This window comes from Girardinichthys multiradiatus, chromosome 11 (assembly GCF_021462225.1).
Source record: "Girardinichthys multiradiatus isolate DD_20200921_A chromosome 11, DD_fGirMul_XY1, whole genome shotgun sequence".
NCBI classification, from domain to species: domain Eukaryota; kingdom Metazoa; phylum Chordata; class Actinopteri; order Cyprinodontiformes; family Goodeidae; genus Girardinichthys; species Girardinichthys multiradiatus.
Window position 1 is genome coordinate 22,751,763 of NC_061804.1, and position 15,792 is coordinate 22,767,554.

At 40.4% G+C, this 15,792-nt stretch overlaps 2 protein-coding genes and 1 long non-coding RNA gene across 7 annotated transcripts in view; 2 read left to right on the forward strand and 1 right to left on the reverse strand.

Moving 5' to 3' along the window:
• synj1 (synaptojanin 1) overlaps window positions 1-8,419 on the forward strand; it is a 33,441-nt gene extending 25,022 nt beyond the window's left edge. For all 5 annotated transcript variants that reach the window (XM_047380121.1, XM_047380122.1, XM_047380125.1 and 2 more), the window contains 3 exons: window positions 1,577-1,766; window positions 2,269-2,576; window positions 4,565-8,419. In XM_047380121.1, the coding sequence (XP_047236077.1) occupies window positions 1,577-1,766; window positions 2,269-2,576; window positions 4,565-5,539 (1,473 nt within the window). In that variant the 3' untranslated portion in view covers window positions 5,540-8,419. The remainder of the gene's footprint in view (window positions 1-1,576; window positions 1,767-2,268; window positions 2,577-4,564) is intronic.
• A 673-nt stretch (window positions 8,420-9,092) lies between these two features.
• Window positions 9,093-10,541, reverse strand: LOC124877022. Its single transcript, XR_007040431.1, has 2 exons — window positions 10,407-10,541; window positions 9,093-9,366 (listed from the first exon to the last, which is right to left on the reverse strand). It is a non-coding gene; the product is annotated as an uncharacterized LOC124877022 (long non-coding RNA).
• Window positions 10,431-15,157, forward strand: cfap298 (cilia and flagella associated protein 298). Its single transcript, XM_047380128.1, has 8 exons — window positions 10,431-10,569; window positions 10,803-10,959; window positions 13,332-13,499; window positions 13,772-13,839; window positions 13,927-14,085; window positions 14,342-14,473; window positions 14,550-14,645; window positions 14,729-15,157. Exons 2-8 carry the CDS (start codon window positions 10,821-10,823, stop codon window positions 14,837-14,839), a joined length of 873 nt encoding a protein of 290 aa, XP_047236084.1. The 5' UTR covers window positions 10,431-10,569; window positions 10,803-10,820; the 3' UTR covers window positions 14,840-15,157.
• The last annotated feature ends 635 nt before the right edge of the window (window positions 15,158-15,792 follow it).

Consider the following 15,792-nt stretch of genomic DNA (forward strand, 5'->3'; position numbering starts at 1 on the left):
GATAACAAAACAGCTTTTTCCATATTACATATTTAAAACTTGTTTACCTTTTTAATGTTTAACTTTTTCCCTTTGAGTTGACTGGGCAAAGACCTCAATTTATTATTTGATGGTTAATTGGTTAAAAGCTCCTTTAAAAATAAATGGGTAATAGAGGATTTTGCTATTAATAAATGGCTCCGCTTTTCAATATATTTGACTTTTTTAATAAAAGCTCAGTTTAGGTTTCATTTGCATTTTTTGCCTAAGTCTGTTGACGTCACCGACTCTGCTGCTAAACCCTGGTCCAGATTTTCTGCAAACAAAATCTTCCCACTCCCACACCTGTTACACTACATCAACAATTTATGAACCAGAATTTATGGAAATCCATCCTCTTTCAAATAATGTTACTTTTCAGATTACTTCCGAAGCAAGAACATATGTTTCAAGAAATTAAAAAATTGTCATTGTTGTTAAGCCGCTGCCGTGTCCATTGTTTTTGGACACTTGGATAATAAAACCGGTGGGTCTTTGTTCCTTAAAATCTGTCAAATAAGTTATAGGTTTGATGTCCCAGGTCCGGATCCCAACACAGAAAGCTTGGTCAAGTCCAGGTATATGCATTCAGAAGCAGATAAAGAAGAAGGTTTACTGGTTAGGATGTGTTTTTAAAAGGAACTTAAATCCAGAAGTAGAAACAAAAGCATCATCCAGTCACCCCTTATCTTCCTAGACTCATCTGTATGTATTTTCTTTTTTCCCTTTAACTGATTTTCTTCCTATTTCTAATTCTTTCCCAATTTCTTCCAAAACAGTGGGATTAAATTAACCTCCTCCAGGACATTTATCATCTTTTTTTATCCGTTCATTTACACAACTCACACCTTTTGTCCCTAAATCTTTTTCTTTTCATCAAACGCTTCTCTCTGGGGAGGAGACGGGGCTTTCGAACCACCCTGATCCCACTTTCCCTCTGAATGGGACATCCTGAAACCCATTTCCCATCTATATTTAAAGTGGGGCCTTTATTTTGTCTTTAAAGGACTTTTACCTCTAGGATTGTAATTCCCTGAATCCTAGTTAACCCTGCTTCCAAAGAAAAAAATCCCCTCACCAATCTTTGTTCCTCGGAGTAGAAACCTAATTTAGATTTTGAAATTGTAACTGGATAATTTATTACACTGAGGGAGTATCTCACCGGCTAACCGTGGATTCATTTAGAGTTTGTGGATCCCAGCTCTGCAGACTGCAGACACAGACTGCTAGTTCTCCTCTGCAGCTGCATGAAGAAGCTGGCAGATGACCTTCAGAGTGGCAGAGCAGAGTCTCACCCAAAGTCTCATAAGCATAATAAAATAAAGATATAACATTATTATGCATTCACAGTCATAAGATGATGGAAAGCAAAGTTCAACCCATTCAGGAGACTTTAGCAAACTACCGATTTTTCTATCACACTTCTTCATTAAGTCCAACTTCTGCTTCCACTGTTGCTCAGGTTGTTCTTCAGGTCTGAAATGACTCTATTCAGCTTGTAGCATTCACACAGTTCCTGGTTTTCCATTGTTCTGATTTCTCAATTTTCATCTCCCAGAATATTCCTCCACGAGCTGGAGTGATCAGTATGCCCCCTCAGTCTCGCCCGCAACCTCCATCTCACCCGGGTGCGCCAAGGCCCATTCCTGATGTGCATCCTGGGGCCCCTCGCCCAATCCCAGACAATCACCCCGGAGCCCCGCGGCCTGTGCCCAGTGCGCCAGTTAAACCAGCTGACCTTCCTCTGGGTAAAGAAATATGTCTTTATGGAGCAGTTTTCTGAAAAACAGACAGCTTGTTGTTTTTGGGCGATGTTACCAACTTTACCTTAATGATCCTTTATATTATTGGCAAACATATTTAAGGCTGACTTGATGAAAACTGTTTCCCTGTAAAGCCATTTTCCAAATAATGATGGGTTTTAAATTGTAAAATGTGATACTTTAAATTGTATTACAGTAATTGAATTATTAGTTTATACTATAAAACTATCTCACAAAATACAGAGAATACTAAATTTGTGTTGACAATTTCTTGCAAGGTTAATTTAATATATATTAATATATTTTTCAGGTGTGTAAAGTAAAGATGTCTTTCATGCTAACTATTCAAATCACAGCAGGTTTAGTAGAAAGGGACCTTAAAGATTATTTCAGGAAGAAATCACCATTAAATTAGGTTTAATATATCGGCTGAGCCCTTACAATGTGGAGGTTTGGAGCCTCATCTCTCTTCTGTTGCTTCACTCAGGTCCTCCACCATCAGGACCCCCTCCCACCATGAAACCCCAGGCTCATTCTCCCATGCAGCCTCAGCCAGCTCCCCCGTCTGCTCAGTCACAGCTGCCACCACCCATGCAGCCCACACTTCCTGCTCCTCTGCAGCCACAACAAGCAGCTCCGCCTGCCGCGGCTACCCCACCTGCAGCAGCCGCTCCCACCGTTGCTTCTCCGGGGCCTCAGCAGAACCTTTCCTCTCCTAAACCACCTCCTCGCTCACGCTCCTCTCATGCACTGCCACCTGACGCTGCCAAGTCTGAGTCTGCCCCAGCTGCACAGGTTGGTGCCAACCTTTTTTGAATAAACTGTTGGAATTTCAGCAACTAAACAAATTATAGTGACATTACTAATCTCTGCTCTAAAGATTTATAACCAAATGTATTGACTGAATGATATATTCGAGAAAGATCAGCAGCAGTAATAGGAAAAAGCTTATTCTGCTTCTTTGACTCACTTTAGATGAGCTTGTGTCTTTCTTCCTGCTTTTGTCTCTCTGATGCATTTGTCTCTTTCTCACAAGCCGGAGAAGCCATCAGGGTGAAAGGTACTTTATATCAAACTACCTCTTTGTCTCATCATCTAAAACACAACAGTCCTCTGCTCTGTTATTCCTCCTCATACATTACATGCAGTAATCCCCCGCTCTTGTCTTATGTTGCAATTGATTTATGTATCCATTGTAAATGCTTTATTCCACTGCCAGGCCCTGTTGACCTTTTTCTTAGGCTCATAAAATTTTGTTTTCCGTTTTTTTTGGAGGCAAAAAGATATTTGGTCCTTCGTATGGTCTCACTCTGCTACTGAGGGATAGAGTGAGCACATATGAAACAACTGCATAAATTGTTTTAACGTGTTGATTTGTTCCAAATCTATTCATCTGTGTTAAATTTAGAGACTGAATGTTGATGGTGATACACGTATCGGTTGTTAATTTTTTGTCTGTTCATATTAAAGGTACCCTGTGAAGGGCATGCATGCTTTACAAAAGAATATATGAGCTAAACAGATTCAGGCTTCTATAAAACAATCTGCTCCCTGAGTCTGTATTTTCGTTTTCTAATGTGATTGAACGAAATCTAATTTGGAAACATCTTTGTTATTCAAGAACGTTCCAAGGGGTATCTTTAACATTTGGTCACCAAGCATACAGTGCCGTGCATAAGAATTCACACCCATTTCCCTTTTCTCATTTCATTACCTTACAAGTGCCTTGGAGGGGTTTTGCATGATAGATCAACATAAAGTAGAGCATAATTGTGAATTAGGATCCATTCTAACACATGAATACAGTGTGGTCTATTACATTGTAGTTCTGGCTCTATGTTTAGTGTTGGTCTCCTCCCCACAGCATGATGCTGCCACCCCTATGTTTAATGGAGGGGTTGGTGTGTCCAGGATTATAGTTTTGCTCCACACATTTTACACGTAGGGTACAAAGTTCAGTTTTGGTCTCCTCTGACCAGAGCACATTCTTCCCCACATTAGTTCTGCTCTCTACATGGCTTGTGGCAAACTAACAATAGGACTTTTTTGGCTTTCATCTTGCCACTCTTCCATAAACGTGAGGTTTATGTAGTCGCCCTGTTCACTCATGTTCCAACTGAGGTGTGGATCTCTGCAGCTCCCCCAGAGTTAGCGCAAGCCTCCTTGCTGCTTGTTTGATTACCACTTTTTGGTATTTTGCAGTTGTGTCATCGTCTTTTTATTTCTGGATGATTAATTGAACAGTGTTGTGTGAGATCTTAAAATCTTGGGATTCGGTTTTATGGCATTGCTTTAAAAAGTTGGATCCCTGATGTTTTCATTGTATTCACTGGAAATGATTAAAGCAAACATGATGCTGTCTCTTCACTAAAGACACCTGTTTTTATCCCGAGGTAAATTTTCCCAAGTTGAACTTGTTTATAGACAGTTGGTTGCACTGGATTTGATTAGAGGGTCTTAGAGTACAGGAAGTGGAATAGAAATCTATTCCACACTTTACAGATTTTTATTGGTTAAAAAAACGATGCATCCTTTTTTTCCCGACGTCACAATTCTTCATTACTTTGTGTTGGTCTGTCACATAAAATCCCAGTAAAATACATACAAGTCTTGCTATAATGTAAAATGTTAAAAGGTTCAAGGTGTATGACAATGTCTGCAGAGCACTGTATGGTTCATTAGATGTTAAGTTTGTATGTGAACGCCTCAGTGATGTTAGCATGTTCTGTTTTAACATGTTATTGCATCTAAAAGATGTTTTTTTCTGCTTTGCTCTTGTTTAGACCAACAGACTGAATGGATTCCAAAGAGAAGCACAGTGGAAGCCTGACCCCTTTCATTCACTTACATCTGACTTGTTCTTTTCCTCATCCTCCCAACACACCACCCAGTCTCTAAACAGAGGCTCCTCTGTGCAGGCTCCATCCCCCGTTCCTTCATCTCCATATTCCTCCTCCACTCTCCCCTCGTCCTTCTCCCTCCAGTCTTCTGCTTTATCAGACCTTAAGTCCCTGAATTCATCTTCCTCATCCTCGCTCTCCACCCCGCCACCGTTCGCCGCCTCGCTGCTCCTGCCTCCCCCTGCCCCATCTCGCAGCCGCTCTCAGGAGATACTGCGTGCCTCTCCGAACCCCTTCCAGGCTGAGCCGCTCCCTGCCCGACCCAGCAGCACCAATCCCTTCACAGGCCCTCTGGTGCAGCAGCATCAACTGCCTCGACGTTCTCTCACCCCGGACTTCAGTCTCCAACATGAAACCCAAACAGCTGACCTTCAGAGGACTCTGTCTGCTATTTCTCAACCACTTGTCCCCACCCCTGCAGCTGTACCGTCCTACCAACTCAGTCGGACCATGTCTTTGTTTGGACCATCATCCGGTCCCAATCTTACACAAGTTCCTCTGCTACCTCTTGCTCCTGATCTGTCTCCTGCCCCCACTTTACCCTTGGCGCTGCCCTCCTCCCTCCGTCCCACCGTCGCACCCCGTTGCCAGCCGCCACCTCCCTCTAGAGGGCAACAAAAGAAGCAGTGGGTCACATTTGATGATGATCTGAATTTCCCACCAACAACAAAAACACAACAGAACCCCGTATTCCCTTCCAGTTCTCCTGTGCCCCAGACTCTATCTCAGTCAACCCGCTCTGTGTTCGACTCTGAGCCTGAGTGGTTATCCTCCTTACCCCCTCACATCCCAACCAGAACTGCAACCAGTAACCCGAACCTCCCGCAGGGTCCCAGTAACAATGGCTTCTTTTCCTGAGTAGAACAAAATCATAATGTCACCCCTCAGATGTAAGGGGAATATCCATATATGTATAGATCTATATTAAATGAGTAAATGTGTGTGTTTATGTAAAAAAAAAGAAGAGACAAGATTTAAGAATTATAGACCAATCCCTTCAGAGTCGTGGGAAAAACGCAGTATCATGAGAAATGTATGAGCCCAGCTGCTTGTTTTAACTTTAAAACTTCCCTGATTTTAACATTTATTTGCTATCACTTGCTATGTTTGTTTTAATGACTGCAGCAAACACATGCCTGTGTCTATGGTATGTTTCCTATAAAGTATCTATGTACACACAAGTCATGCGTTTACTCACCTGTGCAATATCAAAGCATACATGTGTGGCTGCACTGATGTTTGGTATAAATATGTGTGGCTTTGCAGAAGACCCACAGCAGTTCTCATCCATCATTTTTGACTGATCAGAGCTCTCAGAGCAGGAGTTGATCATTGGTTTTTCTCTTTGCTATCTGGTCGCAGGATAAGCGCTGCAGGGTTCTATGTACTCGTTTTGTTTCCTGGGACTGGCAGGTTCAGACTTAAGGTCTCTTTAATTTCTGAATGTAATTTTATTTGCACTGGATTTGTTGACTCTGCAGTGTGTGGAAAAAGCAAGAGCACAAGCTGTTATGTCAGTTCAGCTGGACTGCCGCAGGACTGATACTCTGTGTAATATCACCTCATCCGCTCGATAATGATAGGTTGTTTTGTTTTGCTCTATTCAGTCGGCATTCCTTATCTGTAAGCTGATATACTTTAAGGTATTTTGTGGCTAAGCATCCAAACCTATACATAGGAAACTTATGTTTAAATGTATGCTCGATTATAGAAAGTGCTTGCCAGACGTGTGAGTGTGTTTGTGAGGACCAAGCCAGAGGTTTTGGTCGATGATACGAATATGCACTGAGATGCTGTAGGCGCTCTCCTGGTCAGGTTCTACAGGTTCTAACAGAGGAGGGTATTTTCACTTTGATTTGACCTGCAGTGTTTAAATCTTTCTTGGTTTATCCAAAGTAATCTGTATGATAAACTAATAAAATGTTTGTACTTAAAGTACAATGACGACATGGTTTGGGTCTGCAAGAGTAATAATCAGACAGCACTTTTTTGTTTACTTTGAGTCATTTGTTAGAATTTCTGGTACCAGCTACTCTAAATAATGTTACCGTGGTGAGAAGTGATGTGCTGTGTTTGAGGTGCATATCATCTGTTGTGTTGTTGTTTTTTTGTTTGTTTGGTTGGATTTGAGTGTATATACAGGTTTAAGAGTGGAAACCGTCCATCGTCTTTCCTTCCAGACTCGAAGCTAACAGCCAACATTCACCCACTTTCACCTGCAACTGTGTTTTTGCTCCATCCTGTCAGTTGCCGATTAAAGACAATATTTTAAATTAAAATAGGAGACCTTTTCATTAAGCAAATAAAAACCCTCACATAGCAGTTACTTTTGATCAGGTTAGAACATTTCCAGCTGACTGTGGCCCAGATTGTAGACAGTTTTGGGTTATCAAAAATAATATTCTAGGTATCTCGCCGTGAGCGGTCATGAATTATTTTGATTAGGTGCAGTGGCGCCCTCAGGCTGTTTTACTTACCTTTCAAAACAAAATGATTACAGAGGAAACATTTTAGATCGTCCTTAGCTAGCTATATTAGCAGTTAGAGCAGCTAGCACTCCTAAAATCTCAGTCTCCATGCTCCCTAGAGCAAGTGGGTTTTAACGTTAGCTCTGAGATTCCAAAGAGGCTGCCACCATTTCCAAATTGAGCATAATTCATAATAGGCAAAGGTGAAAGTTTAAAAAGGAGCAACTTTGCTGTACTCTGCTGAGCCTTCCTGTTATCTGCTCAAAGTCTTGGCCTCAATGAGCTGTATTTGTTGACGTTGTAGAAAATGTTTTTTTTTTTAAACAGCATCTTACATCTCTGTGTTTCCTTTGACATTATTTTTCACCCCCCTCACTTATACTGAAACTAGCTAACTGGGAGTCTTCTTCACTCAGCAACAGTATCCACACCTAAGAGTGTAGTTGTCAGTGCCGCCTCGTATCTCTTGCATAGCTTGCATTTACCGATGGGTACTTTTCAGTTTACTACCTGCTGATCACCGGTCAGGGCTGATCAAGCTGAAAATTGTTGGCTTCTGATCATTTGCACATTCCTCTGTACACCTCTAGTTTCAAGCTGCTCTAAGTATTTAAAGTTTCACATTTTATGTCTGAAAATGACTGTTTCTACCTGTTGAGAGGCTGTTTGTTGTGTAAACCTTACAGAATTTTTATTCATTTTTCTGTGTGTTTCAGTATTTTGTCCTGTACTTCCTGATTCACTGCTTAAATACTTGTTAGCGAGACAACGATGACAGGAAATACATGTGCTAAAGGATCAGTAAAAGCCCCAAGGCATGTAAATACCCCAAATAAATCCCATTCACTGCATTTAAAAGCTATGTGTAAGCAAGAGTATCAGACAGCGGCTGCTTACATGCCATCTCTGAAATGTTATCTGTGGTGTTGTCCCAGTGTGTGCAGTAGATACTGGATCAACAGTAGATCACTAGCCAGCGCTTTACAACATGTCACCATTTCAGATTCAGTATTTTTTTGGGGTTTTTTTTGTTTTTAGGTAACAAATTACTCCCTTTGTCAGGTTGGTGTCCCTTTTTATGGCTATAATCCATAGTGAATAAGAGTCTGTGTTGTGAAACAAACATATTCTGTATGTACTAAAGTGAATACATGAAGCTGTAATTCATGTTAATATCCAATGTTCCATAGTTTACGTGCAAAGCAGATGGCACATTAATGTATGAAGCAGTTTGTGTTGTATGTGTGCTGAAATAAATGTACACTGATGAGTGTTTGTTTTTGTTTTTTTGCACACCATGTAATTAATTCACATCTCTAACTGTAAATTCATCTCAAACTTTGCCACAATTGATGTTTTGTCGTCACATTTGACGGGTTTTACTTTAACCCTAACCCTTTGAAAGGAAAACACTGCGACCTAATTCTGTATGAGGAAACCAGCACGTGTTTGGCAGTGTTTCAAAGTGAAAGACACACGTTTCTTTTAATGAAAATACTGCGACAGGTGTCAAGTTAGTGTTTTTCTGCTTTGATTTTGACTAATACAGTGAATGTGTCAAAATTTTCAAAAGCACAAAGACCAACAATGGGACAAGCCTCTGGGCATAGACACTTGTACAGACACAGACCCGTCCCCTATAGGGACACCTTGACTTAAAGACAAAAACAAAGCTTGCTGCTCTTGTCTATGCCTGTTTGTCCTGGAAATATTTTTCATTATTTTCATACTCTTTATGCCTTTGTTGCCATGTGCTTCTGGCTATTTAGTATCAGTTTAGAAAGAACAACATGGGGCTTCTAGCTTTTTCTCCTTCAACTTTTTCACATTTTGTCACATTACAACCACATAATTCAAGGTATTATTACAGGAATGTTATTTGATAGACCACATAAAGTAGTGGGTAATTGTGAAGTGGAATGAAAAAGACACGAAAATGTGTGTTTTTTGGGGGTTTTTTTACATTTATTTTTTACAGATATAAATCTAAAAAGTGTTGTATTTGTATACTGGTAATACATTGTCAAAAACAACCATTAGCTGCAATTACAGCTCCAGTTTTTTTGTCTGTCTCCACCAGCTTTGAACATCTAGAGACTGAAGTTTTGTTGCTTCTTCTTTGCAAAATAACCACCTCAAACTGATTTTTTTTTTTTTTTCCCAGGATTGGCCTGTATTTTGCTTCATCCATCTTCCTGTCGACTTTCTCCAGTTTCCCTGTAACCAAGTTACATATTTTTCTGTTAGGGGAAGCGTACACAAGCATCATTCTAATGCCACCTTAGGTAACTGGCCATGTGCCCCATATCAAAAAACCACCACTGGTGATCAGTGTGATGCGCAGTGTGTGTGTGGGTGTGTTTTTTTTTTTTTATCACACAAAGGGTTTTGCATTGAGGCCAAAACATTTTATTTTAATCTCATCTTTCTAGATCACCTTCTCCCACATCTTTGCTGTGTACCCAGCATGGTTGTGGCAAACAACAGTTACAATTCCTTTCTTGGCCATAATGTCTTTTTATCTGCTCCGATTATGCCAAGCCACTCAGTTTGGTAGGTTTGCATTGGGGGGCACTCTTTACTCCATGAGAAGTTTAGGATATTGTTTTATAACCTAACCCTGCTTTAAACATCTCCATAACTTTATCCCTGACATGTCTGCTGTGTTTCTTTGTTGTAATGATCCAGTTTGTTCACTAATGTTTTCTATCAAACCTCTGAGGCCTTCAATGAACAGTTGTATTTAAAGTGAGATTAAATAATCCCGATGTGGACTCTTTTGGTGGCAGAATAGTTGCACTGAATTTTATCAGGGGGTTTCAGCATAAAGACAACTAAAGTGCATGGCACAGTTTTGTTTGTCGAACTGTAAAAACACAAAAAAACATGTTTCATTTTATCTTTAGTTTTATATTTATGCTTTACAATGTGTTGGTCTATCACACTGTAGTCTATAAATCCATTTTGTGTTTGTGTCGTTACAAAATATGAAAAAGTTCAAGTGGAATGAACCCTTTGTAAAGCACTGTGCAAGCCAAGCAGATAAACTTAGGTTCAAAACACAAAGGCAGCAAACAATTACAAGACATAACCTCTTAATGTATGATTGTTCCATTAAATTGGCTTGACAGTATTTAGTTTTTGCACCTTCGTAATATTAAAAACTAAAAGACTGAGCACACAAAGTTATCAGGTCAGGTTGAGTTATCCAAAGTGATCCATCTGAAAGAACTGCTTAGAGTAATATAGTTTCTTACCGTTAGAGGGCAGTAGGTCTGATAAGAGTATTAAAAGCAGTCGTTCGGAGAGCTGTAAGAAGAAGTAGCTCCACACATTGTTGATATGATATTAGCTATTAGAAACAAATTATAATTTCAGACTCAGCTGCAAAACAGACCTACGTGTCATTTTGCTTGACAGGTAAGCTTCACTATGCTCTGTCGCTAAATGTGTTTTTCACTTTAAAACAGCAAGCGCCACCCATGGTTAACAGCTACATCAGCTGGCTAACTAAGGCTGCTCATGTTCTGGAAGCATCCGCGCCCTTCTGTTACTATGGTTACTCTGTTGACCTGGAGACGCTTCGGTTCTCCGCATCGGGACTAACTGCAACTTTTTTTTTTTTTTTTTTTGTCTAAAACCGTCTGTTTCAGGAGGCGAGCTGGTAAAGGATGGTGCAGCTGCACGTGAAGCGCGGAGATGAGAGTCAGTTTCTGTTCAACACGTCAACGGACGCTCCTCTGGAAACGGTGATCCAGCAGGTTACAGCCATTTACAACGGCAGGCTTAAAGTGGACAGAATATGTTCAGGTGAAAACCTGTCCTCATCGCGGCCCGTGTTTCTTGTTAAAGATCCACATCCTAAACTCCAGATTGTTAGACCAGTCTTACAACTACATGACCAAATCGACACTATTAACAGATACTTACGAAAGTATTTATACCACTGGCAATCTTTCAAATTTTATCGCGTTAAAAAGAAAATCTTCAATGTATTTTACTGGGAAAGTAAGGCATAGTTTGTGGGTAAATGGAAACTAATAGATGGTTTACAAATGTAAATCTGAAAAGTGTGACATGAATTTCTATTCAGGACAGTTACTTTGCAACCCCTTATAGAGGAACTGAACCTTGAGTAAACTTTTTTTTTTGCAGATAAACTGTATACATTGGGCCTTAAAGTGCCTGTGACATTGAATTTTCATGATAAATCCAATTACATTTATGGAAAGTCATGCCGATGAAATGAACAGTGGTTGAGATATATAGTCATAAATTTCACTAAAAAGGCATTTCCAGACTACTTCTTTGCAATTTTGTTGCCGTCTTTTATGACGTCAAAGGGGAACCCCTGCACATAAACTGACTGCTGCTACAATGGCCAGCAACACAGACAGCAGCAAAGAATCTGATATTTATTTAGATATATTTCAGTCACTATCAGAGAGAGACGCAGCAGAGTCAGGAGAAGAAAGTCGGCTTTCAACAGATGGCAGAGCACAAGTGCTGCGGCATGCGGACGGCCATCCAATTTGACCAGAGTATATTTTTCCCAGATGCTGGAGCACGATGGAGTCAATATGCATGAATCTTACCACAGCATTTATATACATGTGTATACATTCACCGTTGTTAAAATTAGATCAGTTAATGGGTTAACTATTATAAGCCGAGTAATTAAACATTAAAACACCACAATAAGCAACAAATATAGCTTCGCTGCACTCAGTAAACTCCCCCATTGTAGAACAAAACACATGAAAGTATCTGGATGCATAAAACCAAAAATGAAGCAGTTTAAGTTCCGCAGAGGTTCTGCGTTGTTTTGGACTTGCTACTGCATTTATCACTGGCTTTTATTAGCTGCTGTCATTTTTTTTTCAGCTTTATATCAGAATCTATTAAGAAACATGTATTTAAATATATTGTATTCGCATGTAATTTATCTTATTGTAATAATAATAGTTATAATTTTGGATTAATATTATTACTAATAAAAATTATAATGCTTTCGGATTTTTTATTATTAACAATAACTACCGATATCTAAATGTACTTTTGTGGCGCGGAAGTGTCCTAACCTGCTGAGTCTTGATCCGTTTACCCACAGCAACAACAGCCTTTTTTTTTGCCGATCTTTTCCCATCAGATGCTCTGAACAGCGTGGCTGTAGCCTCTGCTTCAACATTCTCCTTCGTCTGTCAGATATCCCGACCTCTGACATGATCTCTCTTGTGAATTCAGAGGTTTCTTGTTCGAAACAGTTTGCCGAGAAGTTCTCCGATCACCACTGGCTGTGCTTGGTGGGACCAGCCCATCTGTTCCTTCTCAGTTTTCCAGCTCTGATCCAGGCAGTTCCGATCCTCTTCACCTCAGGAAAGTAGTGCAGACTAATGGCTGCTGTTGTAGTATTGCTGCAACTGCCAGTAATACATCGTTACGCCATATTAACGCTGTTTTTAATGCAACTTTGCTTCTACCTGAACTGTTATCGTGACGCTCACACAATCAATGACCGGAGACTTCCCCTATCTCGTCATTTCCGGGCAACTTTGGACTTGCAAAATTTAACATCGAAATATGCTTATTTTGTGTCACAGTTGTCTTTTATCACGTCTTTCAATCTTAATAACATGTCAATTACTGCCTGATTCCTTCAATATTGAGATGTTTTCCTAAATTTCTCCATTTGTGGGAAAAGCGTGTCACAGGCACTGTAAGGGTGCTATACTTATGTCACTGCTATTTTTTTGTAATGTAAACTTGTTTATTTCTGGAATATTTGTCCTAAAACCGTCTTGGTGCTGCCCTCTTAGAGTTAAACCGGGGTTACTGTGGTTGAATTTTCCTACGGGTTCAAACGGAACAGTATAAAACCGTTTCACTTAGACACGCCCCCTTAGCGTTCCTCCACTGCCGTGGCAGCGTCGGCTTCGGGCATCGCTGAGTAGAGATCTACAGCTCAGGTGGGAGAAGCTATTATGAATATACACTCACCACACTTTTCACATTTCCATGTGTAAAAAAAGCTGATAACGTACCGTTTTCCCTTTACCTCACAATTATACATTTTTTAGTTGCTCTGTATATTACATAAAATCTGTCAAAATACATTGAAATTCATGGTCCTTGTATCTGGTATCAACATAGTTTTTTTTTTGTTCTTTTCTGTGTCTTGTCAGAAATCCCAGAGCTCGCAGATCATGGCGTCACACTCCCACCCAACATGCAGGGACTGACAGAGGAGCAGATTGTGGAGCTGAAACTGAAGGATGAATGGGAAGAACGATGCATTCCAAGTGGAGGGGAAGTTTTTAGGAAGGATGAGATTGGGAGGAGGAATGGACATGGTGAGACCTTACCTCTTTGGTTTTACCTTTTGCAGACAAAAAAAAAATGCAAACAAGTTTGCTGTTGTCAAGGAGACATGGCTGCCATTTTAGACATGTCAAATGAACTGCAAAATCTGACACTTGTAATTAACCAATTATGCGAAACGTTGATGCCCCACAATAAAAGTGATTGTATTTTGTAGGGATGATTATGTATGTGTGGGTAAAGGCAACATTTCTATTCCTTTCTGTTTGTTTGCTGAATGCATCCAATATGTTTCTCATACTAGCCCCAAATGATAAAATGAAGGACGTGTTGATGAGGACAGTGGAGGAGGCAAAAGCTCTCATCTGTAAAGTGAGTTTCAGTGCAAAAGCAACATCTTTATCTCTTGCTTTCTTCATCATTGACCAAACAATCTCCTCTGTTGCTCTGATTTTGCAGAAACAGGTTCAAGCTAATGTTTGTGTCACCATGGAAATGGTCAAGGAAGCGTCGGATCAGCTAAGGGGTGCTGTCATGATTGTGTATCCAATGGGGCTGCCTCCTCATGACCCAATAAGGATGGAGTTTGAAGAGCAGGAAGATCTGTCAGGGACACAGGTAGGCCTGCTGATAGTGTTTTAGTCAGTAGTCTGCTTTGTAGACAGTGTCATTATGTGTTGTAGCCATCTGTTCATCCATTTTTCTATCTATCACAAAAGGTCACAATCTTTTAAGAAGTATATTCTGTGATCTAATTGAGCAATTTGAGAGAGCTTGCGACGCTGTCGACCACATCCAATTTTAACTTGTTTTCTTTTCTCGTTCGACCGTTTGTGCTTTTCATCTCCCCTCTCCATCTGTCTCCTTTCCTCAGGCATCTCTGCAGGTGATCGCAGAGGACGAATGCCAGCTTTGGTGGGCTGGTAAAGAGATGCAGAGAGGGAAAAAGCTGCAGGACTACATCGGAAAAAATGAAAAGACAAAGCTTGTGGTCAAAATCCAAAAGGTTGAAATCCTGGGCAAAATGTATTTATTCATTTATTTGTCAATGGTATTTTTACTCAACTGCTTATTGATTTTAGAAAGGACAGGGGGCGCCAGCGAGAGAGCCCCTGATCACAGAGGAGCAGCAGAAACAGATGATGATGCATTATTACAGACGGCAGGAAGAACTCAAGGTGAGGTCGGGTAAAGTCAACCTTTATGTTCGAAGGAACCATTCTGTATGTACAACCTAACCCTGTTCTAATAACACTTTCAGAAACTGGAGGAGGCAGACGATGATAGCTACCTGGACTCCGAGTGGTCAAACAGGCAGGCCCTCAAAAGACAGTTTCAGGGCCTTACTAATATCAAATGGGGGCCAAGGTAACACAGTGACTCTGAAAACCTGCCCTACAGATGCTCCTGTGAATGTATCTCTGAATACAGCTGGCCAAGACTGCCTTATATCAACCTGAGAAAGGTTTCCTCTCCGTCTTACCCGGGGTCTCTTAGATATCATTTCCTATACAGCCGATGTGTTCCTATAAGTTGCGTTTGCTCATTTTTGATCAGATGCAAATTCCTTTAATCCATCTGATATGACTTTTTTTCGTGCTATACTTGATGAACATTGGTTCAAAATTTCTGTAATAAAAGCTTTGTTGTGCTGTTTTTAAAAACCAATAAAATAATTGTTTCCAGGGTTGCCTGTGGAGATGTTTCACAACAGTAAATGTTCAGCTTTTCATAGAGTGCAGGGGCAAGGATGCTACACCTTTCCTCTCTTTGTCTCGCAATAGTGGGACACACACTTCATTTGGTCATTGCAGCCCAAAGGCAGGAAGTTGCCACACAGTCATCATCTCAGCAGTGATCAGGGCACTGTTGAACTCAAACTGTGTTTCACACTGTGGAGAAGGGAGAGCTGTGTGGGGACGCTCACAGAGCTGACTGATTCAAAGGGGAAATAGGGAACCAAAAAGTAGCAGATAGCATGGCAGGGTTCCTACATGGTCTGGAAAAGTCTGGAGTTTGAATTTTATGTTTTTTAGGTCTGGATGGAAATTTTGTCCAGACTTTAGTCCCTATCCCATTTGTCTAAAAGTTGAGTCCATCCATTATTCTGTTTGTCTCTCTATCCATTCTATTGTCCGTTATTTATTCATCCATCTGTTTGTCCACCACATGTCCACTCATCCATCCACATTTATCCATAAATCCATCCATCCATTTATGAGACTAACCATCTATCTTCCTTCCCATCCACCTGTTTATCTACCAATCTATTTCTCCATGCATTCATCTTCCATCTGTTTATCAATTGATTCATCCATCCATTTA

What these genes read in the sequence shown, in the direction of transcription:
- cfap298 (XM_047380128.1), top strand. Translation starts at nt 10,821, where the DNA reads ATGGTGCAGCTGCACGTGAAGCGCGGAGATGAGAGTCAGTTTCTGTTC. An exon ending in TGGGAGGAGGAATGGACATG is followed by an intron (nt 13,500 to 13,771) that starts GTGAGACCTTAC and finishes TTCTCATACTAG; the next exon opens with CCCCAAATGATAAAATGAAG. An exon ending in CAAAAGCTCTCATCTGTAAA is followed by an intron (nt 13,840 to 13,926) that starts GTGAGTTTCAGT and finishes CTGATTTTGCAG; the next exon opens with AAACAGGTTCAAGCTAATGT.